At 36.5% G+C, this 27,975-nt stretch overlaps 2 protein-coding genes across 2 annotated transcripts in view; one reads left to right on the top strand and one right to left on the bottom strand.

Annotated features, from left to right (window-relative positions):
- LOC136820012 (potassium voltage-gated channel subfamily H member 6-like) overlaps positions 1-20,900 on the bottom strand; it is a 58,969-nt gene extending 38,069 nt beyond the window's left edge. The window contains exons 1-2 of the mRNA XM_067076250.1: positions 20,835-20,900; positions 16,168-16,228 (exon numbers count right to left, since the gene is read on the bottom strand). The gene's annotated coding sequence lies outside the window, so the exon portion shown is untranslated. The remainder of the gene's footprint in view (positions 1-16,167; positions 16,229-20,834) is intronic.
- Positions 561-27,167, top strand: LOC136820010 (collagen alpha-2(I) chain-like). Its single transcript, XM_067076245.1, has 27 exons — positions 561-873; positions 5,615-5,791; positions 6,335-6,675; positions 9,850-10,096; positions 10,435-11,154; positions 11,495-12,076; positions 12,739-12,885; positions 13,307-13,659; positions 14,093-14,366; positions 16,674-16,741; positions 16,972-17,025; positions 17,649-17,984; positions 18,256-18,417; positions 18,768-18,911; positions 19,144-19,395; positions 19,578-20,198; positions 20,385-20,537; positions 20,864-21,070; positions 21,330-21,437; positions 21,795-21,902; positions 22,139-22,246; positions 22,552-23,415; positions 23,724-24,029; positions 24,256-24,397; positions 24,801-24,982; positions 25,545-25,736; positions 26,308-27,167. Exons 1-27 carry the CDS (start codon positions 813-815, stop codon positions 26,449-26,451), a joined length of 7,053 nt encoding a protein of 2,350 aa, XP_066932346.1. The 5' UTR covers positions 561-812; the 3' UTR covers positions 26,452-27,167.
- The last annotated feature ends 808 nt before the right edge of the window (positions 27,168-27,975 follow it).

Genomic DNA, 27,975 nt, shown 5'->3' with positions numbered 1-27,975 from the left:
AATATAACGAAGAAAAAAAGTATCGAATTATTTTTTGCGGGTAGAAAAAACGTCATCAAGTGGTCTGAAAGTGTATGAGGCATATAAAGTTTCATGATATTTTCCCCCCAAAACCTTCAAGTTTTATATTAAAGGGTTTTTTATAGAGGGCTGTATGATGATGCGTATATGAGTATGAAAAAGACAAAAAAGAATAAGGGTTATAATACAGACATTCTCAAATTTTTTATCTCAACAATGTTTCTCTGGTCAACCACAAAGCCTTCATTGGACCTCTCATTTAAATACTTTGAAAAAAAAGTTTCTAAAACCAATCCAGTGAGATGTGTTTTTTAACAGCTAACATTTCCTGTCGATTAATTGTCCATTGTTCTATCTTGTTTTGTTTTTGATTGTCAAGTCATACTTCAAAAGGAACAATAAAATTATATATCAACATTGAAACTTCCCAGTATTCAACGCATGCGTATTAGAATTAATATTTTTTTTTTTGAGGCCGGATTGATTTCATTCTGGATTGTGTTTATATGACTATATTAACCCGGTGAAAAAAATTCGTCAGTACAAAATAAAAACGTTTTGAAAACTGACGCGGGTTTTTAAAGAAAGGCCGTTCGACTTTCTGTGAAAGTGCAAAGAAAAGCACGCCACTTTTTTTTTTGAAAAAAGTGTTGGTGTTTTTCTGTGTGTGTTTGGAAAGAAATAGGCACATTTTTGGTAGAATTGTGAACTTGCAGTATCGGCGGTGTGTGTAACCACCTTTTTGGTTAATTGCAGCGGGTATATCACCGTTAAACCCCTTGTTTCACAAAATGGCTATCAAGGCGAGCATCTTTTTGGCTTTATGCTTACTGGTGACCGTTTATGCTCAAGGTAAGGTTGTCATGAGGACCTGGTGTTTTATCTCGGAAATTTTTTCAATTCAGTTGTTTATAGGTTTTTTTGGAATCCATTTTCCTTGCATTTACCAATATCTGCTAAAAATGTTGTATCTGATTATTGAATATGACCGAAATAGTATAGTATAAAGATTGTCTTTCAATATCATCTTAAAATCTATCTTTTACAGCTTATTGGTATTTCCAAAATCAACAAAATTATAGCTCAGTAATTATTTTGGAAAAATGATCCCCTTTTTGTTGCTTTTATCATTATTATCATTTAGTTAAAACTTATGAATTTTGGTATTATGATAAGAGGGGTTGAGTCTTTTTATTGTATACAAGTAGTTAGAGTAGCAGAGCTAGTATGTGAGAGGAGAAATGGTTGTGTTTACAATTAAGAGTGTCTGCTTACAATTAGACATGAAAATATGAATTGGGTAAGGTTACAAGATTTTTTTAAGTAAAAGGAAGTTAAGGTGACATATTTTTATTTTTACTTTTTTTGTAATCATATTGTTTCTTTTATTATGCTTTTTGGGTACTTTATTTTTGTTTGACAAAAAAAAAATTGTGTTTTGTGTGTGATTTGAGAGCCTTCTAAATTTTGTTGAAAATTCTGATTAAGGAAATAAACTCGATGGGGTAAAACGATTTTAGCGAAATTCCAAAGGGTGAGTTAAAAAAAATTTTGTAGTCATAACAATAATAATATAACCCCGAAGGTTTTGATATTGAGAAAATATTATTTTGAAATTAAACGTCTTTTTTTTTATAAAAAGGTCGATTTCACGGTTATTGACATATTTAAACTGAGGAGGGAGTTTTTATAAAGTTGTCCACCACACTCTAGCAAAGAAAATCACTGTTAGGCGCATATTTACTGAGACAACACTTTTTGATAAAGTGGGGAAAAAAAGAAACTTTATTTTTGTTTTATTTGATATACTACAAGGGGTTTCTTTTCAATACTGATCTGAAAAGGATATCAAAATTGTCGGCTTTATTAGTCCCTCTTTACCTAACAGTTGTGTCCTTGATGACTTTTATATGACTATGTAATGTATTATGAAAAAAATTAAAATTTGACACTTTTTGACTGAGGCGAACCACACTTGAAAAAGGTGCTCACAGCAAGCGAAAATTTTCAAAACAAAAATACTGTCTGTCTTTTACTCATTTTACAAAGAGTAACGTCTTATTTTTGCTACTCAAACTTTCCTTTTTGGCTGAAAATTTTACCGCAAAAAATGGAAAAAATAAGTCTCAAATTTGCCCTTTAAAAATAGATGATCTTGACCCCTGAAATAAAACAGTTTAGAATGACTCACTCATGTTTAGATAGGGAATCCAAGTAAAAAAACATTTTGGCACCCCTGCTGGGTAGGGTGATATAGTAAAGCGGATTTTGCTTATTTCAGCTTTTATCTGAGCCCAAACTAAGAGCATGCTAAGAGACAGGGGTGTATATGTTTATACAAAACAAGAAAAAATTCAACTTTCAATTCTTAACTACATCATAATTTGCAGTCATTGGAGAAACTATAACAACCCACAATTTACTAGATAAGAAACCTACTAAATTTCCCAATGTTACAGTATTTGGAGCTATCAAATATATGGCTTGCTTTCCATTAAAAATCTAATCCTTGCTATTTTTAATACAATTGATGAACGGATGAACAGACCTGACTGTATTACAAAATCAATATTCCTTTGTTTAAAAAACGCAATGTAGACGTGTACTATCATCACCAAGAGTGAACATTTTTTGTTAAAATCAAAAATTACGAGGTGTTAGAAAGAGAAGATTATAATTTGGGGTTGTTACGAGTTCCATTTGACCACAAGGAGATTCAAATATCTTTATATCTTTATAACATAAAAAGAAAATATGCGATATAAACCCTAACCAAAATATGTTAATAGCCTATAAATCCAAATATTTAGTCATTGGAATGAAAGTCACCTAGATCAGATTTTACAAAAGTCACACGAGAGCGTCATTTTTATGGTACATTGATAGGTTACTAGGCAAACCCCTTATTTTTCTACTTTGATGACAGCTACTTATTGCATTTTATACAAAGATAAAAATAAAGTAATACAAATATTTCATGATCTTCTTAGAGACCCGTTAACGTCTGATTTAATGGACATAATGTAAGCCTTCAGACCTCGTTAACCCCCTGCACGTTTTTTATAAGATCAACTAAGAGCCTTCAGATGTTCTTGGCTTTTCAGTTTCAAGCCTTAAAATGTCCTTAACATGTTCTCATTTTCACCATTTTTTAGTATAATAAGAAATTGGGTGTTTTAGAGTCTGTGAAGTCTTAAAATGTTATTCCTAATATTTTTGGCCTTCAAAGTCTTGTGTTCTTATGTTCTTCTTCTTCCTATAAAAAAAACATACATTTTCTTAATTTATCAAGACATCCAAAAACACCCAATAAAACCCCAAAAGTCATAAGGATCCTTGAAAGATAAATTATTTGAATATTTCTTTTTTTGTGAGGGTTTGCATTAGGTTTTATACCCCATATTAGACATAACTTTTGTCCAACCTCAAAGGAAATGAGCCAATTAGAATGCTATGAAATTATTCGACCCCAATCTCATTGCTTTAATCAAAACAAAGAAAAATAATATTACACTATAGGCTTCCGTGACGAATCATTTTATAGTTTACTGTATTTGAGTTAATGAAAAAAAGGAATTTTGAGCTTTGCAAATCATATAACCTTCTTAAAATCGACAGTAACAAAATCTTACATAATGCGGGTGGGTCCACCAATGAATTTGTTCTGTTTTTGTGGAGAGAGGGCGTTGTCCTTTACTATTTTATTCTAATTTAAATGAATTTGATCACCATATTCCTTGAAGTTCTTTTATTATCTATCTTCAAAATTTTACTATTATTATTTATTTGATATAATTTTTCAATTCGGAAATTAGAAATTTTTAGCGTTCGAAAAATTTATAATTACAACTTTAGGCAGACTATCAGCTTATAATCTTTGGACAGTTTTTTTGTTATGATTCAAAGGCAAGATTTTCTGACCGTCATTATAAAATATAATAACCTAGAATATACTTTTTACTCAGTTTTACACTACTAAAAACTAATTCACTTCAGCAGATATTTTCTACCAATACACGATTGAATTCGTCAGGATATGCTCACCATCGTGTCATCAAACAAATCACTTTATTTCAAAAATATGTCATCTGAAGACAAGCTTCAATCTCAAAGATCCTCGAAATTCATCATTAATGAATCCCCATCAACATCCCGTTAACATCACCATTAGGCACGACGGAAGCTTAAAAATCTGGTACGGCAAATGTGGAAATTTAGGCGATTTCGAGATTTTCTGTAAAAATCTGGTACGGCGGCCACCGTACCTACCGTACCCGGTGCGTCGTGCCTGACCACTGATGACAAATAGTATCGGGTCACGTTCATCACCCGATCATCCGATTTCACATAAAAAAATCAACGCCGGTATCGTAAACTCCAAGTTCATTGGTTAACGTGACCATCAATCACCAGTTCACCCGGGGGCATTCGATTCAAAAACAACCATACGTGCGGCCCTAAATTAGAAATCAGACCCTTACAGTGCAGAGAAAATTTTGCAAAATTTGAAAATTTTTGACCATTTTCAAGCAAAATATGGTCAGATTTCGAAATTTTACACCCTTAGAGTAGTGCAATTTTCCCATCTTTGCTGATTTCGACCCTTACAGTGCACCTTGGGAATCTTGGAAAATATACCCTTAAGGGCCGCGCGCATGGTAGGTCGTTTACCTTGAGTGCCCCCGGGCCAGTACACCTGAATCTTGTGGTTATATCATTACTTTTTATAATAGCATTGTTCTAACATCTCATTTATCATTAACCTCTATAACAATCATTACATTTTCTAGAGACACGCCCGAAAGAGTGTACACCGATAGATCCGAATCAGGAATGCGGACCACCAGGTTCTGCACCAACTGAATGCTCCGGCAATAATGATTGCGGTAGTAACCAAGTTTGTTGTCTTGATAGATGTAATGCTGGAACATGTGTAGAAGCAGGTTTGATAACATAAATCCTCAACATTTTTTCACCAAAGTTGACTAATTTCCAAACGTCTCATTTTTAAAGTCAAATAGCTTAAAGAACAACTTTGAGTTTAGATTCAACCTTTAACAACTATCAAAAGCTCCAAAAACTTCACTTATTATCATTCATTGAGACTCGGAACACTTATGAATCGTACTCTCCCCATTCTCCTATTCAGGAAAGTTTATCATGCATGCAAGTTTTAACATCTGATTACTGAGTAGTAAGGGAGACAGTTCCAAAACTCGTAGAAAGACAGTTAAATAAAAGAAAAAGAAAGATATAAAAATATAAAAAAAAAAATTCAAGAAGCGACAGGTAGCGCGAATAATTTGCGATTTCAGGATTTTTTTTAAATTGATATCGAAATGGCGGCCGGAACCAAAAGAATAAATCAACAAAAACAAATAATTCTCAAGCAAGGAACAGATTGAAGAACACAGCTACTCCAGGAAAGCCAAAAAGTTTCAAAAGATTTTGTCCTGCATCAAGATCAACAATATCCCATACATAGAATTCAAACCGAAGGACCACTACAAGACAACAACAGGTAAAGTATAGATGACACGAAGTTACAATAGATCTAACTCAAACATATTCTTCTTCCATCCCGTCCATGCAGAAGCGGTGAAAGAAGGGACCTGCCCGGAAGCCAGCCGGACAGCAGAATGTCCACCAGAAGAAACCATCAACAACGAATGTCTTTTTGATGAGCAATGTCCAGGCAAGACGAAATGTTGTTCTGACGGATGCGAATTAAAATGTACAGAACCAGTGGCAGATGAAACAAAAACAGAAGGTTCTTTTAATTTATTTCTTTTTGACTTTCTTTTTGAGTCTTTCTTGGAAATTCTTCTGTAACACCCCTGTGTCACAGACCCACTAGGACCCCAGCCCCAATGGAAAATTTGGCTTTGATCTCATCCCCATCCGAAAATCCATGTTTAAAAACTGCACTCCAAAACCATCTCCACTGGATTTTTATCCCCACTGAGGAAAAAAGTTCCACCGGGGCTGTGAGACAGAGGTGTTTTGTATTTTTAGGTGATTTCGACTTTACCTAATACAATGCTTCTGAGATTCTTCCTATTTTACCTTTACAAGTCAATTTCTATTAACAATGCTCATAAGATCTTATGAAATTGTCCGGTATAGATTTACTAGAGGGAGGCTAAAATAATAATGCACAGGGGGTTGAGATTTTCGAAAATTAACTAACGCTTATTGGAAACCTGAAAGTCGGGATTTACACAACAAATTAGCTCATAGTCTAAGTTAAAAGATAAGAGATAAAAGACAACAAAGCTCGCTAACACTTCTCTGATTATATTCACTACCATAGTATGTGCTGTTCCTGTTGATCTCGGTTTCATTATTGACGCATCTGGATCCATCGGTAGTGTAAATTTCCAAAAGATCTTACAATTCGTCGCCAAGATTGTAGATGCTTTTGATATCCGACCAAATGGTACACATGTTGGCGTTATTTATTATTCCGATGATGCTAAATTGGCTTTTAATTTCAATAAATTCGAAGGAGATGACTTGAATAGGGAAAATGTTGTCAATGAAATTAATAAAATCGTTGTGACTGAAGGACAAACTCGTATAGATTTGGCTTTGAAGAAAGCTAAAGAGGAGTTGTTTACAGAGGCAGGTGGCATGAGACCTGATAAACCAAAGGTAAGACATAGTAACCAGTTGGTACAGAACGTCAAAACAAGGTTCTTGTAACGTCCTTAACATACAAATAATGTTATATGAACGTTAAAAAGCCATTGTGTGTCATTAACCATAACCATGTGGTCCGTGAAAATAAGACTCAACTCAGCAGATCTAAATGAAGAAAACTCTCTTACTTTAATCAAACTCTATCATCATCATTGCTCGACCGCAGTCGAGACAATGGATTCCACTCGCTGGCGCCAGGAGTCGCGGTTGCGCATAGCAGTGCCCAGGTCGCTAAGATCAAGGCCTGTATCCCTGCTCACCACATCCGGAAAGGTAAGTTTTCTCGATCTCTGAGCCACACGTTTAGGTTTCCAAAGCAATAGGGAGGAAATAACCTCAGATGAGGCACGGAAACAATGACCAGCAAATTGAACGCGCTTGGCTTTAAGGAGGAGAGAGATTGGTTTCAAGGAACCGTATATGGTACGTTTTGTTGGATGGTCACGCCAAGAGAGATTTTTAACCCTTCTCAGAAGTCTGGTATAGGTACCGTCTAGTTGCTTTTCAAACTTTTTGGTAAGGGACCAGGTTTCTGAACCATACATAAGAATTGGCTCAATAGTTGACTTGAAAATTTTAACTTTGAGACTAGAGTCGATGAAGGAAGATGACCAAATACTATGTAGCTTATTGCATGCACTCCAAGCTAAACCTTTGCGAATTTTAAAGTCTTTTTCAGAAGAAGAGATGTAAGAACCGAGATATTTGTAGTCTTCTACCTTTCGTAGGTTTGTACCAGATATTGTTTTAATATTGTCTGATGATGCGTTAACATTAAGAGTCAAATATTCGGTTTTGGACTCATTGAGGTATAGGCCTGTACAGTTTGCAGCAGATTCAAGAGCAATTAGAAGATTTTGTGCATCCTCTAGGGTAGAGCTGATAAGTGCTATGTCGTCAGCAAAGTCTGTATCTGTTAAATGAACGGCAGGGTTACGTGGACCAAGCCTACGTTGAAGAAGAAAACCGCAGCTAGATATTTTATCAACAGAAACGCGCATAAGGTAATCGACAACTAGAATAAAGAGAAATGGTGCAAGGGTATCACCCTGGAGAATACCAGCTAAAATAGAAAAGGTTGAAGTCTCACCATCAGGTGTTTGTACTGAAGATTTTGTATTAGTGTACAGAAGTTTTATGGCATCAATGATCTTTTGAGGGATACCGTAAAGAGAGAGAATATCAAACATTAAGTCGCGATCAACCGAATCAAAGGCTTTCTTGAAATCAACAAAAATCAAAATTGCTTCAAGATTGAAGTTTCTAGCTTCCTCTAAGATTCGTCGAAAAGCAAGAACTTGGCTTAAAGTAGAACGACCACTTCGAAAACCGTTTTGATTTTTACGAAGAATGGGTTCAACATGAAGCCGTATTCTATTTAGAAGAAGCTTATTATAGATTTTTGCTGCGATTGGGAGAAGAGAGATACCACGATAGTTTGTGGCAAGACTAAGGTCTCCCTTTTTTGGTACTGGAACGATGGTCGATTTTAACCAGTGTGTTGTACAAACTTTGTCTTCGAACGCGAGGTTGCATAGCTTTAAAAGGATATCATGAAAATTTCTGTCCTTCCAGATAATAGGTGGAATGTTATCTGGACCGAGGGCCTTGCATGATTTTGTTGTGGAAAGGACCTTTGTCAACTCTTCCATGGAAAAAGAAAAAGTAGATATATCTAGAGGGGGAGAAATTTGCTCTCGCGGAAGAAAGTTATTTGTTGCTAACACCGGTTTTTTACCTAAAAGATTTTTGAAATGCTGTAACCAATTATCTAAGCGTTTTTTATCCGAGCCACCTTTCAGCTGGATGGACGGTTTTGAGTTCTTGCCACTTAGTTGTTGTACTACTTTCCAAGCATCGCGATGAGAATTTTTGGAAAATTGCTCAGACATGTCCTTCAGCTGAGTATCAATAAAAGAAACTTGAGCCTCTAGGTTGGCCTCGTCAAGTTTAATCTTGGCAGAGTTAAGTTGCTCCTTGCGTCTCCGCGTTGGTGCTGCATTATACAAAGAGGAAGCTTTTGTTAGATTTTCTCTTGCTTTCTTGACTAAGGAACATTCTTTTGGGTCTGATTTAGCTCGTTTTTGTTTTCTTGGAAGTTGCTCTAGAGCAACTTTTTCTGTGGAATCTTTAAGACAAGAATACGCTAGCTCAACATTATCTTTGGTCAATTCTTCGTTGAAAAGAGTAGAGAAACGGTTAAAGACCTCAATTCCAAACATGCTACAGACTTCAGGATTTGTAGAGGCTCTTTTCCAATCTATTTGTTTTAAAGGATTAGGTTTTGAAGGTTTAGAAGAGCGAAGACTAAGTTTGACCTTAGAAGATACGATGCGATGATCAGTACTCACAGTAGCAAAGGAAGAATATGCTCTTGAGTCCTGTATGCTATTACGCCATTTTTTCCGGAAAATGATATAGTCGATCTGTGCTTTATCGCCGTTTGGATATTTGAAGGTCCAGAGATGATTAGCACATTTCATGAATGAGCTATTTGAGGAAAAAAGGTCAAATTCTTGTAGAAGATCTAAAAGGTGTTCACCGTTACGATTTGTAGCCTTGTCAAATGAAAAAGGAACATCAGGGTAGGCAAGTTTGGCATTAAAATCACCGGCTATGGAGAGAAAATTATGCCTTGGAATATGGCTAAGCAAGTTTTTAAGTGACGAATAAAACTCCTCGACATCTTCCTCGGGAGCACTGTTGTGGGGGCTATAGGCACACACTACTGTTAAAACTGGGTTGCTGGAAAATTCAGCAATCACGATTCTAGGTGTAATTTTTTCAATTCTTATTAAGTTGCTGGCTGCTCTAGATGAAAGAAGAAAGCCAATCCCTCCAACAGAAGCGTTAACCGTGTTTTTTGTTGCAGATGAGGTGATAAGTTGGGAGGAAGAAATAGAATCGTAAATTAAATCATCAAACTCTATAAGGATCGATGTAAAAGTGGTTTTTGGCGTTTGAAAAGAAACCCGGGTTTCAGGCTCGACTCTCCACTTCGACTCAAGTGTTCTATTCTAGCCAAATGTCCCAAAGTCCTAATATAGTTGGCTATCCACATAAAATAAATCGACTTCAGTCAGGTTTTCATACAAATTACCGGCTAATGATCTCTCTACTTCTCAGATTGTCCTGGTCATGACAGACGGTCGTCAAACGAAAGGAGAGGACGCTCCTGACGCAGTTGATCTTCATATCGCGTCACGTCCACTCAAAGATCTTGGTGTACAAATTTTCTCACTTGGTATAGGAAAGAATTATGATATTGGTGAATTGTTGGATATTGCATCTGACGATGCCAGTGTCTTCAGATCATCAGATGTCGATGAGTTGGTCTCCATTGTAGCAAGTATCACTGAACAGACGTGTAAAGGTCCGTAGTTCGCCAAATTTACATTTATCTCTTGCATTTCTAAATCGTTCTATTGCAGACCTTAAAAAAGATTCCTTTCATATTTAATAGCAAATTTTGACCAAAAGCATCCTGCAAGCACCGAATTAAATTCCCGGCCAAAATGATCCTTTTAAGCAATCCTTTCCTCCTTTAAGGTAACAAGATTTTAAATCTTACGATTCAAGGTAGATCGATTTCGATTCGATGAACGAATGCATTCATAAATGAATTTCAGAAATATTCAGAAATTCTTTGAATTTCTACAAATATATTGTAATATTTTTAATCAAAATAATCATTGTATTTCTTTCTCTTAGGATGTACTCGACCAATTGATATTCACTTTGCTCTTGATACTTCTGTCAACGTCGGTGAAGAGAATTTCAATATGATGGTGAACTTTGTTAAAGCTGTTGGATACAAATTCGTTATATCAGAGACAGGTTCACATATGTCTGCCTCAGTATTCGGTTCAGACGCAACGACTGTATTTACACTTGATAAAGCGACTACCCAGAATGATTTCTTGCTAGTTGCAGATGATATTCCGTATTTAGGTGATACAGAAGCTAATATAGATTTAGCTTTAAGAATGGTTGCCAGTGATGTCTTCACTTTAGATGGATACGCCAGACAAAAGGTTCCGAAAGTCTTGGTCATGTTAACGGCTAGTGATTGTAGTACGTGTTTGGAACCATTATCAGATGCTGTTGAAGAACTTAAGGAGAATGGTGTTCAAATTATAACAATCCCTATTGGTGAAAAAGCAAGTCTAGCTGACATGGATGCTATTTCTTCATTACCATTAAATCGATATGTGAATCCACAAAACTCATATTCAGAATTGATTAATGGTATTTTTATTCAAAAGATTTCGAGTATGATTTGTTCTGGTAAACCTGGTATCTGTGAGGAGCCACCAATCCCAGAGAGCTGTGGCAATATTGTGTATAATTGTGATGTCGATGTCGATTGTCCAAACGAACGTAAATGCTGCTTGAAGAATTGCGAACAAACTTGTGAACAACCCGTTACAGGTATGACATTTATAAGAACAATTTTATAAGAACCCGAGACTAACAATTAGCCAAAACCTAAGAACAAATTAAGAACAATCTGAGACTAGACACTTTAGAACTTACTCTAAAGAGGTCCTGATTTTAACAGATTTTAACAGATTTAAAATTGATTCTAAGTCTTTAAGTAAAGGAACTTAGCATAGAATTATTCTTATAAAAAGCTTGTATTCTAAAAAAGTTGAAGAGTATTTTAGAATCTACCACGGTCTTTAAGCTGTTGGAATTAAAGTCTAATATGTGTTTTTCTTTTAATCTTTGGTTCTAGTGAAGCTTATCCAATTCTTCCTTCTTATTTTAGCTTGTATTACAGCAATCGATTTGGCGTTTGCTTTTGAAACGACATCCTCAGGTGATAACAACTTTATTGACATGAAGAAACTCGCTGAACAACTTGTTGACAATTTCAAAGTCAGTGCAGCCTCTACACATATCAGTTTATCAACATTTAGCGACACTCCAGGCTATATTGCACCCTTCAATGCATTCAAATCTGCCGATGAGGTCAAAGCCAAAATTGCTGGTCTCAAATCGGATGGAGGCTCAGTCAGTAATATGGGAAATTTCTTGGAATATGCTAACAAAGAGATGTTTAAGGTCAGCTTTGGTGTTCGACAAGCTCAACCACGTGTCTTGGTTATCTTCACAAGTGGCAACATACCAACTGCTCAAGAAAGTAGGGCTATCGAGGCAGCTAAATCGTTAAAGAAAGCTGGTAAAGATGTCTCGATTATGATTGTTAATGTTGGTGGAGCGAGTCAATTATCAACATTGAATGAGATTGCATCTGAACCAAATGAAGCTAAAGTGATCAGTGTTTCTGATTCACGGGATCTGTTGAACTTGGAAACAAAACAGAGAATCGCTGAAGAAATTTGTTCAGGTAGGTTGTTTAATACAGTGGTCAAAGCAAGATTTTTTCGTCTGAGACAGAAATCTTGAAATTTTAGTAAATCATGCAGAATTTGATACGGAAAAGCCTCTTTGTAAACTGTGCGGAGATAGTAGCAAGTTTATGTATTTGCACTTTTGAGGACGGTAAAGTGACTGAAGCGATTTGGAAAAACCCGCAGTTCTGACCTGCAAAATCGAGGACGGTAAAAGTGCTGATTTACCGTCGTCCTCAGTTGGTCATGATCTAGCCAAATTAGAACCTTACCGTCTCCGTCGCTGATAAACACACATACATAAACTCGGTAATAATCCGTCCGTGACGGAAGAACCTCTAACACCGTAAGCACTACAATTACGAAAAGAAGAGTCTTTCTCAGTTGGGTTTGGACCTTTAAAAATGACTCGCAAGCTACAAAGTTGTATACTTGCTACTTGCTGCCTGTATCTTTCTCGATTTGCTTAATTTGTCAAAAACTGCATATAAACGAGTTCGTATAAATATTGTAACTTGAAATTCTAGTGTCAAAATATTTACTATCTATTACTGTTTCTCAATCTACTGTACTGTTTTCCAAGACAAGACTTGAGAACATAAGACGTTTTTTTTTTGATGAAAATACTAAATTAAATTGAACTTTTTCTCATTTATAGCAAAGACAAGACGAAGGGAATGCAAAGAACAATTTTCAGCAGTTTGTGGTGTATTCGATAACTTGTGTCAATCTGATCTAGATTGTCCAGGTTTCCAAGAGTGTGTCAGTGATGGTTGTAGAAAGTCTTGCCAATACTGTGGAAAACGTAAGCATTTCATAACGTGTTTTTTACATCATTCATTGAATTTCGATGAATAAAGTAAAGGAAATGTTGTAATTTATTTACGATATGCACCATTGCAATGTCTTCTGACATTACATCACCGACCCAACAGCTGATTGGTTGAAAGTGATGTAAAATCCGTCAATACGTGACTTGCAACCAATCAGCTGTTTGGTCCGTGGAAGACATTGCAATGGTGCATATTATGAATTCATTTAAAATTTCGTGATTTTCTGTAATAGTTGAGATTTCTAGCTTTATTGTCAACTCGAACCTTTAGTATTCAAATCTTTATGTAATTCGAACTCGAGTATTGGTCCCCTCAGCTTGAGAAAGAGGTTTAATAATTACTCTCTGTAATTCGAATCTGTCTCTAATTCGAATGACATATTTATTTCACCAGGGTGTGAAGATAAAATCGACCTTCTCGTTATGCTTGATGACTCATCCAAAACTGGTGAAAAAGGATTCAAAAAATCAAAAGAATTCGTCAAATTATTCATGGAATGGTTCAACGTAGCACAAGATGGTACCCATGTTTCTGTCATGACATACAGTGATAAAGCCAGACTCCAAATGGAATTGCCAAAACCAGGATCAAGCGATCCAGTACAAACGATTACAGATTTATCAACCAAAGTTGATGGGTTGACATACTCTGGTGGATCTTCTTCAAACCTTGATATTGCTTTGGGAACAGCAGCAGCTCAAGTATTCCCACCAGGAGTACCAAGCGGACGGCCTGATGCCAAAAAGGTTAGTTCCTAGCGTTGGATTGTAGATTCTCAGTTCCCAAAATAAAGTTTTTCTTTTTCTTCGTACAGAAAATAATTTTAGACAAAGGAACTAGCCGAAATTTATCAAATTTGACAGTGTTTTGCTTTTCACGCCGTTTAAACCTTTGGGCTTTGCCACCAATCAAATTATTTTGCTAATAAAAACCAGTAGATTTTTGACTTTTCTTATTTTTTTTGGCACTTTGAGCCTCAAACTGTTATTATCATGGTCTTTTTCATAGGGGTGGAATTGAAGTATTTTACCCAAATTTTTACTACTTTAACCCCTAAATTGCTTGAAATTGAGTAATCCCAGGCACAAGATTGTTCTTAAATTGTTCTTATCTTTTACCAATTTTGAGCCTCATTGTCCTTATAATGAAGAGTGCATTTTTCCCATTTCAATGCCTTAGGTAGTCATTGTTGTGACGGACGGTAATGTCGATAAATCAAAACGTCTCGACGTCGCTTCGTGGCCATTACGTAGACAAAACGTAACAGTTGGCGGTAAACTATACAGTGGAATCCGTATAATGGCTGTCTCAGTCGGAGATAAAATAAATTTGGATGATTTATCACAAGTTATTACACCACCTATTGATAAAAATGTTTTCCTTGCTGCTAATTATGATGACATGTATAATGCAATGAGACAGCTGGCTGAAGATTCTTGCGAATATGCTTCAGGTATCTTTCTTAAAAATCAATGAGTACTTTATTCACAAATCACATTATGTATTCAAGATATGCACCACTGTAATGTCATTAACCATTACGTCACTTTTAAAGCAGCTGATTGGCTGTAAGTTTAGTGCTGTGTTTTGAAAAACATTACATAATTTCATTTACAGTGGCGCATATCTTGGACTTTTTAACAGGTGTCTCAAGGAAAACATACCATAATTAATGCCAATAATCTTCAAAATACACTTTGATATAAGAACAAACTATTTAAGACCATGGCTTCGATGGCCAAAATATTTTAAGAACAAGTTGAAAACATTCTACGGCTTCATGAACTTTAAAACACTCAATTTCTCAATAAATCACACAAAAATGGTTAAAAAAAAGATCAAGTTAAGAACAATAATTTAGGCTTAGACTCAAAAAGTTAAGAACATCCGAAGGCTTAAAAATATTGGATGTATTCTTCAACGTAGTTTTCAAAAGAAATTTTTTTCTGGATGTTTCAACATTATCACGTATCTTGGATAGGATTTGATGTTTTCCTTGAGACATTAGTTATAACAATCTCATTCAATATCTAAAAGCACTCACCACCACAATCAACCAATCAATCTATTAGGCATAATATATGCACAAATGCACATATAATTACCCATCCACACAATACACATACAATCAAAACACTTATTCCATTTTTTGTTTAAAAAAAACTGTAACCTCCCTCAGCAAAGAAAAAACATCAAAAATTATAATAACCATGACACGACTTACAGAATCATAATCAGCCCTTTGAAACTAATCACCCAATAACCAATTTTAGCTTTAAAGTCTGATACTCCCAAACAAAGCTAACTATAATTTATCAGAAACTGAATTTTTAATAAGAAGCTAATTTTGACAAACAAAAATGATTAACCAAGTACTTAACCTTAATGTCAGATTGCGAAGAGAACTTAGATAGACCAAAACAATAATAATAATCAATAACAATAATTACTTATTAATTCAAAATTACAAACACAATAAAATCAAGAAACCCTAATAATACAGCAGTTCAAGGAATTCCAGCTTTTTAAGCAAAAATATTAGTTTTGAAAACTTTAACACACCAATTAACTTTGCTAATTTTAAAGATTAGATCTATAGTGGTTAACAACTTATTTTGTCTGGAGGATTACAAATTTTTGAAGAAAAAAACAAACATCCATTTCCAAAAACAAATAAAAAAAATACTCCGAAAACAAAACATTCACATACACATACACCCCTTATTACAAAAGCACACAAATACACCCCTTATACGCTCACTCTATACAAAAGATTCTATTTCAAACAAAAAAAAAAACTATACTTCGTGCACACATACAAGAGAACTCAAGGCAAGAATTTCCCTAGAGACGTCATGGTGTCGATTCGTCCAACAAAGACTATCTACATACATTTTATGGTTTGTGCACAAACACATTCTTTTTACAACTTTAATAACACCCATTTTAATTCGTATGAAAAACTATTATACAATACACACGACATACCCTAAATGCACAGCAAACAATGAAAATATATTCTATACCCTTTAATTTGAGCAAATCAAAGTCGCCTACTTCCTTGTTGATTTTTTTATTGACCAATCTGAAAGCTCCTTAAGGCGTCTTTTCACTTAGTCTAAAAGCCTGTCACATTTTCCTTTTAGGGAGATGAGGGTTATCCAGATCAAAGTTTGTCCTGAAATCCTACTGTTTTGGTAAAAAAGGCTTCCTTTCAAGTCCAAATGAAGTAAATAGTCAAATAATCAACATACCAAAATATTCCAAGATTCCACCAACCATGATTACCCAAAATGCATCATCACTCGTGTGCCCCTGAAAATAAAACGCAAAATCATTGTAAATTATTTTTTGGTTAAGAATAAATTGATCTTGTCTCTTTTTCTTTTTTGTATTCAACCCTTCCTATTGTTCTTCAATCAGAAAGTTTTAAATGCTGAAAAAAAAAAATTAGACAAAAAAAATATTTCTTTTGGAAATGGATGTTTATTTTAGAAATTTTTGAAAAGTTTATCCAACATCCAGCATGCATCAGTAGTAGTAATAAATAATAACCATAACCCAGAATACATCAGAAAGTCAGTAAAACCAAATTATACAATCTTAACACTTATATAACATTTGCAACAGTAATAACAGCTTTCTACAGTAATATAACCTAGTAATTATAAGCTAGTAGACACCCCCCGAACAATCTATCAATCTTATAATAATAAGAGATCACTCATTGACTTGCTGTTTTATTTGGTGTTATTTTCAGCTGTTGTTGAACCTCCAATCATCTACGAACCAGGAGATCCAGGACCACCAGGGCCTGATGGAGAAAAGGTTGGTTGAATATTGGTATCGTCCTTAATAGCAAGTTGATATCTGCATGATTGTTTTAATGTTGATGTGTTTGTATAGGTCAATCTTATCGAATTTCTGGAAATTCTCCATGTGCTTGCTAACACCCAGTGATCTAATTTTTGAACCCTTTTTATCGTTGAACATAAAGTTAAGGTAAAAGGCTTCACGTAAAAATCTTATTTGATCAAACATTTTTTGTGTGTTTTTAGGGAGACCAAGGTATGGACGGAATGAAAGGAGCACAAGGTGTTGTAGGACCAAAAGTAAGTTTGGAATCTCTCTAGTATAAAACAAAGCTTCTTGATAAGAGTAATAAGTATGAAATGGAAACTTTCTTTAACATAAATTCTGTAAATTATTCATGGACATAATTCACCACCTTAGAGTTTTTCCTCAAATGCTTTCGCTTTCTACACTTTTCTAAAAAAAAATTTTATCACAAAGCTGTATAAAAATATTCTATATATTTTATGTTGGTAAACACTGAAGGGGACAAACATCCATCAAAAATTTTCGGTTTCGGGAATTAGGTTTCGAGTTTACCAGGATCGAATGTCATCAAATGTCTGAAGGCGTTGCATTGACATGCTCACAGATACCGGAAATTGACGTCATTCTATCTATTCAATTCCCTGTGGCGAAAGGGTTGATAGGTGCATATTTTCTATGATATGCACCATTGCAATGTCTTCTGACATTACATCACAGGAACCAACAGCTGATTGGTTGTAAGTGATGTAAAATCATTCAATACGTCACTTTGAACCTACCAGCTGCTGGGTCCGTGCAAGTCATTGTAACGGTGCATATCATGAATAGACTGAAATTCTAATGACAAAATTTTAATGACAGTTTAAAATTTGATATTTTTTGCCATCGTTTCCAGGGTGAACCTGGAATGAAAGGACTCAAAGGAGAAGATGGAGATCGAGGACCACCAGGAGGTGTTGGTGAGGGCTCAAGCACCAAAGGACCTGATCCTGAAGGCGAATCTGTTGGAGCTTCCATTGAAGGTACTCCATTCCCAGGACCTGGAGGTATCATCTATGATCTTCGAGAAGGTCCACAAGGGCCACCAGGACAAGCTGGTATCGTTGGTGGTACTGGTCCAGCTGGAGACAATGGACCACGTGGTAAAGATGGCCGCAAAGGGTCACGTGGATCACGTGGATTCTTTGGTTTACCAGGACCTAAAGGAGAACCAGGAAAAAACGGAAACCCTGTAAGTTGATTAGAAGAGTATAAATATTTGTTTACTGAATTTTTAAACGAAGCGGAACATAGGGAAATGTGGCTATAGTTATATTGCTTTTCTTACTTTTTGATATCCTAATAAAACCTTCAAATTGAATTTCAATAGATGATATGTTAAGTTTTCAGATCTTCAACTAGCCTCAATAATGAATGTCAAGTAGTGTAATCCATCTTATAGGGGTTAATGTACAAATTGTAAGAACACAAATTGAAGTCTATTAATATTTCTAACATCCCAGGGAGACAAAGGAGACTCTGGAGCTGCTGGAGAACCTGGACAGCAGGGACCAACTGGTACACAAGGTCGACGTGGTCTTCAAGGACCTTTCGGTTTCAAAGGAGAAGCTGGCTTAGCTGGAGCTTCAGGAGAACCTGGAGAAGCTGGTCGCACTGGAGCTAAGGTAAATTGAATTTCAAGAAAAATACGAGTTTCGACTTTTTCATGATCAAGAATGAAGACTGTGAAAACGAGAAATTCAAAATTTCTCAAGTTGATGCTTTTATTCTAGTTATGTAATGTCTTCCGCGAACCCAACAGCTGATTGGTTGAAAGTGACGTATTGACTGATTTTACGTCACTTTCAATCAATCAGCTATTGGGTCCATGATGTAATATCAGAAGATATTGCAATGGTGCATATCATGAATTCTAGTTATGTGCATTGATTTTGTTCTTGAATAAGACTTTTTGTTTAAAATTTCAAAAGATGTTGAAATAGGCTCAAAGAAAATTTTTTGACACATCTTATAGGGTTACCCAGGAGAGAAAGGAGACCAAGGAGCCGTTGGAGAGACAGGTTTCCCAGGACCTGAAGGACCCGAGGGACCAGAAGGGCCACCAGGACAACGTGGCTTGAGAGGTCAAGACGGTAAACGTGGAGCAGCTGGTGATGCTGTAAGTTTTGTTAAATGCAGTCAGAATTCTATTCGTTGAAATTTGCCTGGAATTTAATTCTTCGTATATGGCTTTTTCAATTGAAAGCTGCCTGATGTTGTATTCTGAGCAGCCAGCAGAACTGTTGGAAAACCAACAAATAAAGCTCTACCTTGTATTTCATTATCCATCTTGAAACATACAAGCAATTCATTTCAGAAAGACGTTTATCAAATCATATTTCTATTCCTAGGGACCAATCGGTTTGAAAGGACCCACTGGACCACGCGGACAAGCCGGAGCTAAAGGACAACAAGGAATGCAAGGAACTCGAGGAGAAAAAGGTGTTGCCGGTGAAAAGGGACCCGATGGAGAATCAGGTCTTCAAGGTTTAGCTGGACCTGCTGGAGACGATGGTAAACCAGGAGACGCTGGAGTTGAAGGTAAAGAAGGACCACAAGGATCACCAGGACCTGCTGGACCACCTGGACCAAGAGGAGAAGCTGTAAGTAGAAATTGTAGCTTAATAGTATGTCTTGATATGCTGATAATTCAAACAAATTCCTGACATTAGGCGTTTCATAGACATGTCATGAGCCTTCTTCTATTTTTTAATTCAAGTATATACACACAGATGAAATATATAATTGAAGAGTTAAACTTATTTATGTTTTCCGTATTTACCAGGGACCACAAGGAGCTCAAGGAGAAACTGGATTCGTAGGTGTAAAAGGTCTTCGCGGAGAAATCGGTCTTCGAGGTACACCAGGAAACAAAGGAGAAACTGGTGTTGCTGGAGAAATCGGACCACCAGGACCTGCTGGCCAACAAGGTAAACAAGGAAAGACTGGCCCCGTTGGACGACGTGGAACACAAGGTGTCCGAGGTAGCCAAGGTTTACCAGGTCAATCCGGAGATCCAGGACAATCAGGAAGAACAGGACCTAAAGGTAACAGTGGTAAACAAGGAGAAGTTGGACCTGAAGGAGAAAAAGGATCTCGTGGCTACACAGGACGTGTTGGAGCCAAAGGATTCCCAGGAGAACCAGGAAACGTTGGACAACCAGGTTTAACAGGGCGCGATGGTAAAGATGGTCAACGTGGCTTGAACGGTAAAGATGGAGACCCAGGACCACAAGGACCTCAAGGTATCCAAGGTGTTCAAGGAACAAGTGGTGTACCAGGAACAACAGGAGATCCCGGAGATACTGGAAACACTGGACGAACAGGTGCAACTGGTGTCAAAGGAGCTCGTGGAGCATCAGGAACTAGAGGATCTGCAGGACCTCCAGGACCTACTGGTGAAAATGTAAGTTATTCTTTACTGAAAAAAGTCTTTCACAACATTCACATCACCAAACTTGGCTTGATCATAATACTCTTTTCGAGTTAGGCCTTTTAGGTGAACTCGTTGTTTATTGTTTGATGGGAAAACAGTCATCGCTTATTGTTGAAAAATCTGACGATCTAAAATAGCTTTTCTTCCTTCTCTTAGGGTCTTCGTGGAGAACGTGGAGAACAAGGACCCGGCGGAACTCCAGGAAGTCAAGGACCACCAGGACCTACCGGAGCTGTTGGGTTACCAGGATCTGATGGTATCCAAGGACGCAAAGGATCTTCTGGACGACCAGGAAACCCAGGTTTGATGGTAAGTGATATTTTGCTTTTGATTTATATTTTGTACCAAAGTTTCGATATTTTGTAACCGAGTTATTTGATTTGACAAGATTGTTTGGGTGATTTAATTCTCCATCGTGGAATTTATTTAATCCACTTTTAGGAAAGTAATTACATAAATTGAAGCACTCGCCAGCTTCAAGCATTTTTCTTCCTAAATTTACTACTCTCTTTAGACTAATCATCGTATTTTCTCGAACTATAAACTCCTAAGAAATCAATAAAATAGTGAGAATTATTTAAAGAAAATTATTCTAAAGGCACCTACTAAATTATTTTGATATCACTCCATTCTAGGGAGAACAAGGCGTACCAGGAGCTCCAGGATTACCAGGATCCCCCGGAAACAATGGTAAACCAGGAGAACGTGGAGATCCAGGACAAGATGGAGGACCAGGAGATCAGGGACCACCAGGATCACCAGGAAACCCAGGTGCCAGAGGACGTGAAGGAACTCCAGGACGACCTGGCCGACGTGGAACACCAGGACCTAATGGAAAACCAGTAAGAAAGAACTCTAATAATAATTTGTGAAAATCATGTCTTTTGTCCAAGGCTGATTATTGAATCAAACAAAACACACATCAATTGAATTACTGTAGAGAATCATTTAGTTGTTCGAGAAACTGTTAAAAATTGCCAGAAATTGATGATCCTATTAAGTAGAACACCAATTACAATAATCGTACAAATAGTCCCTTGTAAAAAATTATCATCAAAATAGACTTTTCAATAAAGTAATCAACCATTCTTCTTTCTCAAGGGAGCACCAGGAGCAGCAGGACCAAAAGGATCAGACGGTCGACCAGGAGAACGAGGTCCAGAAGGATCTTCAGGTCCACGTGGAGTCAATGGAGCACGTGGAAGCCCAGTAAGTTGTCGCTGTCTTTTTTCTATAGAAAAGTCTTATCAATGAAATGAGATTACAATTAACTCGAACCTCTAAAGAACACCTTTACTTTTTTTTTTGGATTAATCTTAAAATTAAGTTATCATTGTCCAAACTCGTACACAGTCCCTTAGTTCACTTTTCAAAGATTCTGATAGCACTCACGCGGCAAGTGGCTCTGGGTACAAGATTGGTCACTGTCCGTTTTCTAGTTAAACCAACGATGTAAGACGATAATAAGTCTCTCTGTAAACTGTAGTTTCAAAGCCATGCCACTCAAATCTCATCTTCAGCTTGCAAGCCCTATTTGACTGGAATATTCTTTCGTATTTCTCTTAGGGTCCAGATGGAGCTGCAGGACTTGATGGAGCTCAAGGACCACCAGGTGACATTGGTGCACCAGGAAAAACCGGAGCCTCAGGAGTACCAGGACCTGTCGGACTTAGAGTAAGTATTAACCAGTATTGAGCGCAGAGTGCTTTTGTTAATGAGTAATTATTGAATGGATAAAATGTGGTATAAATGCATCGATGTAAGTAAGTGTTGAATCGAATCTGAAGTTGGATGATATAAAATTAAAAGCATCTTGAAAATTAATACATAAGTTTCAAACATTAAGTTTGAATAAAAACAAAAAAAGATTCGTTGTTATAATGGTTGATTCTTTTTCTTTCCAATGATAGGGACCAACTGGACCACCAGGAGTTCGTGGAGCTAAAGGATCATCAGGAGATTCTGGTGATGATGGTGAACAAGGACCTGCTGGTACCGCTGGACAACCTGGTCTTGTTGTAAGTAAAGTCTCCTTTGTTGCTATTAGAAAAAGACTTGCATTTTCTAATAATTATATTTCGTTGTTCTTTTGGTGCTGCGAATACACCATGTAAGAAATACTATAATTCAGTAGGTTAGACAACAAAAGATGACATAAAATAATAAAATAGGTGAAACATAAAAAGCTAAAAAAGGTACACAAAATAAAAAAGGTCGTTTATAGCTGGAAGAATATTTCGACCATTGACGTGTCTTTATTTTGACATGTAAGATATTGCAAATGATAATGTCATTAAAATAAATCAAATCACAATTTTTCTAGGGACCAATCGGAGAAATTGGAGAACGTGGACAAGTTGGAGAAGTCGGAGAAATCGGAGAGACTGGTCCACAAGGTATGCCAGGACCAAGAGGTCCACCTGGACCACAAGGACCGGAAGGCCCAGAAGGAGCCCCAGGACCAATGGGTAAAGACGGAAACAAAGGACCTGTTGGAGACCCAGGAAATGCTGGCAGACCTGGCAAACAAGGAGAAAGTGGAAAGCCAGGAAAAGACGGTGTTCCAGGAAACCCAGGAACTGCTGGTAAACAAGGACCAAACGGACTTTCAGGATCATCAGGACCACAAGGACCACCAGGAGAACAAGGTCAACGAGGACCTCCAGGACGAATTGGTGTTGTTGGAAATAATGGACCTAAAGGTTACGTTGGCCCTGACGGTTTGAATGGATTAACAGGTAAACGTGGATCACGTGGTAAAGAAGGACCTCAAGGACCCACTGGTGTCATTGGCCGTGATGGTCGCGATGGAAAGCCAGGATACAACGGAACTGACGGTGATAACGGTGGTGTTGGACCTAAAGGAGATTCTGGTGAACAAGGAGATAATGGAGCACCAGGATCTACTGGTGAGAATGGTGATGTTGGAGAGCCAGGAGTCGGTGGTGAAGATGGACCACAAGGACCTAAAGGACCCAATGGTAACCCTGGAGCACCAGGTGCCCGTGGAAAGACAGGACCTAAAGGAGACCGTGGTGGTAAAGGAAAGACTGGTTCTGATGGACGTGGTGGCTCCAAAGGACAGAAAGGAAACATGGGACGTTATGGTATGCAAGGACCACCTGGTGATGCAGGAGAGAAAGGAGATGAAGGCCCACAAGGAGAACGTGGACACCATGGACCACAGGTACTTTTAACTTTGAGTTGATTCTTTGGTGATAGGGTCAATATTTTAAGACAATTTTGGATGATCGAAAATTTACAGTATTCTAAATCTAATTTTAGATCATTCAACTTTTTTATAGACTTAAACGTTAGAGAATAGAATACGTATTTGCTCTATATGATAACAGAGAGACAAACAAAGTCGTTATAGCCATTCATTTTCACTTATATTGAAATACTGGAGATACATCGAGATAAAAGGAAATAAAAATCTTCTCTCTTTATATTAGAAAGAAGACTTATCTAATAACATTTTTTCTCCATGTATAGGGAAGCCCTGGAGATTCTGGACCAAACGGACCAGATGGCGAAGAAGGATCCAAAGGATCTCTGGGAAACCAAGGACAAATTGGTAACGAAGGTATCCTTGGTGCTCCAGGACCTGGAGGAAGTCCAGGAAGTGCTGGAAATCCAGGTCCCCCAGGTCCACCAGGACCTCCAGGAGATATGTCTGGTGCATTAGCCGGCAACTTCTGGGATTACTTGAATACTGGACATAACATGAAAGGTCCTGGTTATTACAGACAACGAAGATCTGCTGAAAACCACAACGATATTGAATCCATCTTCAAAGAGGTATAATATTTTCTCTTTTATTAACATGATACCTAGGATAAAAATTGGGTAATAAATCCATTTCTGATCAAGTGAACACATGGAGGATAGGATACACGTAACTCAAGCTGTCTAGAAGTTGCTTTCCGATCTTGCAATCTTATAGTCATCAAAGTTAAACCCTTACTAATGTTTTACAAGATTTGTATTAAGTAAAAGCATCACGATTTTTTTCTTTTCCCAACAGAACTACAGGGTATTCCAAAACTTCGACAACTTGTGGAATCGTGTTATGGATGATATTGTCAACAAAAAATCTTTGGGAACCAAAGCTAACCCAGCAACCACGTGTGCTGATCTCTTCCGAACAAGAAAGGGATTATCATCAGGTATGTGTGGAAGCTAGTCTACTCTCGATTTACTAGCTCTAAAATGAAGCTCCGTATTTTGATGTCAAAGCGATCACCTATTATATTATTCAAGGAAAGATTTGAGTTATTGACTTCGATTAAATGTCCTTCTTCTCAAGGAAGAAAGAGTCGGCTGCTGTCTTAAAAACAAAGAATTCCCCATTTTAGTTATTTATAACTTATGATACCTAGGCCATTTCACAGTCGCAAAGCGTAATGGGTAATCAGGACCACTGTGCTAATAACGACTTACTATTGGACAAAAGTTTTGAACATTTTTGCGTCTAGCAAACCGGAAGTCGTTATTAGAGCGCAACCAGTCCTGATTACCCATGATTCATTTCGACTGTGAAATGGCATATGCCACCCATTCTAATTTCAGGCGACTACTGGATTGATCCAAATGAAGGATCATCACACGACGCCATTTTGGTTCATTGCAATGCCACCAATTATGAAACATGTGTTTATGCTAAACAACCGGAAGCCGATAAAGATGTTTGGTTCACTGGAAAACCATCTTTCTTATGGGCTTTCAAAGAATACATGGATGAACCAGAAGGCGTAAGTATACAATAGTTGGGTAGAGCATTATTGGTAGAGCATTCTCCTCGCAGCTTCAATCTCTGTTTACTGCCAACTCGAAAAATATCAATAAAGCTTATATGGTTATGTGTGATCTCCGTGCTAAGAGTTGAGAAACTTTCTGAGGTGGAATAGAAAATAAATTGTTCAAGTATCGGGAACAAGTGCTTCCAAATAGTTTGTAGCTTGCATATCTTCAAAGTCTCAAGAGCAAAAAGGAATGACGAAAATACTAGAAAACGAGGGCTGACTCTTGACTTTTTATCAATCAACAAAGCATAAATTTTTCAACAAACTGTAATGAATTCAATCGAATGATAAACAGACAAACGAGTATTTTTACAGTTGACTGTCACTCTAATTTGATCTTTAACTGAGGAAACATTTTCTTTGAATTAGAGAGAGATTCTAATTACAGAGTAATTGAAACAACTTTCCAGCTGAGAGGAGCAATATTTTAGTTCGAATTAGAGAAAGATTCGAATGATAGAGATTCGAATTAGAGAGAGTTGACTGTATCAAATTTTCTTTCCCTTTTTAGATTTCATATGCTGCCGATTTGGTACAATTGAAAATGATGAGATTGTTAAGTAACACCGTTCGACAGAATATTACACTTCATTGTAAAAACTCTAATGGAGATATGAGCATTATGACGGATGAGAATAAAGAATATGAATTCAATTCATTACCACGTGGTATGAGATCAAAAACCATCTCTAATGGATGCTCGGTAAGATCTGTTCTCGATTTCGTTCCCAGTGAATTATTAGCTTTTCGTAAGAGGGCGCGGGCTCCCGTAAGGCAACACCAGGGTATTCTCTGATGCCTAGCAGTAAAGTAAATAAAGCCTGGGATACATGGGGATGGAAGAGATAGGAGGGTGCTAGAAATAATCTTGTCAAGAAATCTAATCTTTTTTGAAGACTTAGTTAAGTTTAAGAATTCCTATCATCATTAAATTCAGAATAAGGTTGGAAAAAACTCTTTTGAAATAGATATAATATACGTTTGGTATTACTCTACCGTCGTACAGAGAATTTTTGCGAATCGTGCCGTTAAATTAAAGACGATGATGTTATAGGCACCTACCTATCACAAAACAAGCCATTTTATCTGATAAACAAAAAGTAAGAGGCGAAACTTTATTGAGCAAAAGCCAACTAACACAAATCTATAAATCCTACATAATTGCACCAGACATATCTTCTGGAGGTTCTTTTGGACCGGGAGGACCTGGATTTCCAGCACTTCCTGGACTTCCTATTGAGAAATAAATAATGTCAATTCTTTTTCTTTTTCAGATCAAAGATAACCAATGGCATAGTCGCGTTGTTGAAATCTTTTCCGACAATCTCCGTGGATTCCCAGTTCAAGATATTGGAAAATTCATTGCTACTGAAACTGAACAAGTTGGAGTCACCGTAGGACCTGTTTGTTTCAGTTAGAAGAATGGCATTAAATTTTTGATCATCTGGAAGATCTTTTTGATAGAAGAACAGAGGCAGTTTGGAGAAGAATAGACATTAGATTGAACCATTTCCTAACCATTGCAACGAGTAAAGGAAAAATTTATCACATACACTGCTTTCACAACTACTGGGGTTGCGTCGAAACATCTTGATACAACAAACCCTTCAAAACGTTTGATGAACACTCCACATATCACAATTTTAGATTTCAATCAAAAATTTTAGATTAACAGTTTTTTATAGAAATTTTATAATAAACTAGAATTTTTTTCCATTTAATAACATCTAATCGTAATGTGACCAGATTATTTTATTTTTATGCTTCATTGAAAATCTCTTGTTTGTTCTTTTTCCAAAAAAGACTGCCACTATCTTCTTGAAATAAGATTTTACTGTCATTATTTATAATTTCAACTTAAAAGAGGAAACAATAAAAGAGAAAACAATTGCTTGCGAGGGAGCTTACACCACACCCCTTTGAAATGTATTTACAGTATGACACGGCTTCAAGTACTTTTTTTACTCTTTTATTCAAGAAAAAGCTAAAAGATAATTGAAAGAGTTTGTCGTCGTATATTTGTGAGTATTTTGACTTTTACCTCTTGTACATACGTTATTTACTATGAACAATAAAAAAATTAAATTGGTACACCTTTTATAGGGAAATAATAACTATAAAATATGAAAAAATACATTACAAGTTGTTTTCATTCATTTCTGTTCTAAACCTTTCTTTTAAATAGTATTAAGATTGGTTAAAGGTTTTCTACGGGAATAAAAGGAGCTTATTTTAGGCAGTGTCTTCACTATGAGTCAGATAAATTATAGCTACTTTTTACGCAACGATATCCTGCAAACAAGTGAAAGATCAAAAGTTGTTTCGAGATGTGACCTCACATTCTATTGCTTTTGTAAACAAAAAAATAGCAAAGTTGATTTCGAGCAAATTTGCAATAGAATGTTTTGATTATAAAATAGAAAATGTTCTATTTATTATAAACATAAAAACATTCGAAAGAGTATCAGTAAAAGCCCCTTTGTTTGAGGAATGTTTTTTTATTCAATGTATTTTCATTTTTTCAAAACCTTTTTCTAATCTTGTCGCAATTGTTTTTACTACATCAGCATCATCAGACCTTTCAATCAAAACAAAACCTTTAAAGAGTGTACAAATAATAGAAAAATCGAGCTTTTCAAGCATTTAACTCTTTCTGTAAAGCTTTTTTTATTCAATGAAGTAATGATTCTAAGTTTGAATCAGCTCTTAAAAGATCCTTGATATCTTTCAGAGGTCACTGCCCAATGTGGTTAGTTCGAAGCCTTTTTTTGAAATGGAGCTGCGAGGAAAGATTTTGTATGGTCAAGTAGCTGACATTATTGAAAAAACTGATTAGGCCTAAAATGAAGATGACTCAAATTAGTATTAATTGATAACATTAATTGATCAAGAGTACAAAAGTCCAAGCAAGAAGTGTACTACACCCAGCCCCATACTCAAAC

This window comes from Clytia hemisphaerica, unplaced genomic scaffold (genome assembly GCF_902728285.1).
Source record: "Clytia hemisphaerica strain Z4C2 unplaced genomic scaffold, Clytia hemisphaerica genome assembly, whole genome shotgun sequence".
Lineage (NCBI taxonomy): Eukaryota > Metazoa > Cnidaria > Hydrozoa > Leptothecata > Clytiidae > Clytia > Clytia hemisphaerica.
Note: the sequence above shows the minus strand (reverse complement) of the source record. Positions and strands in the feature narration are given on the sequence as shown.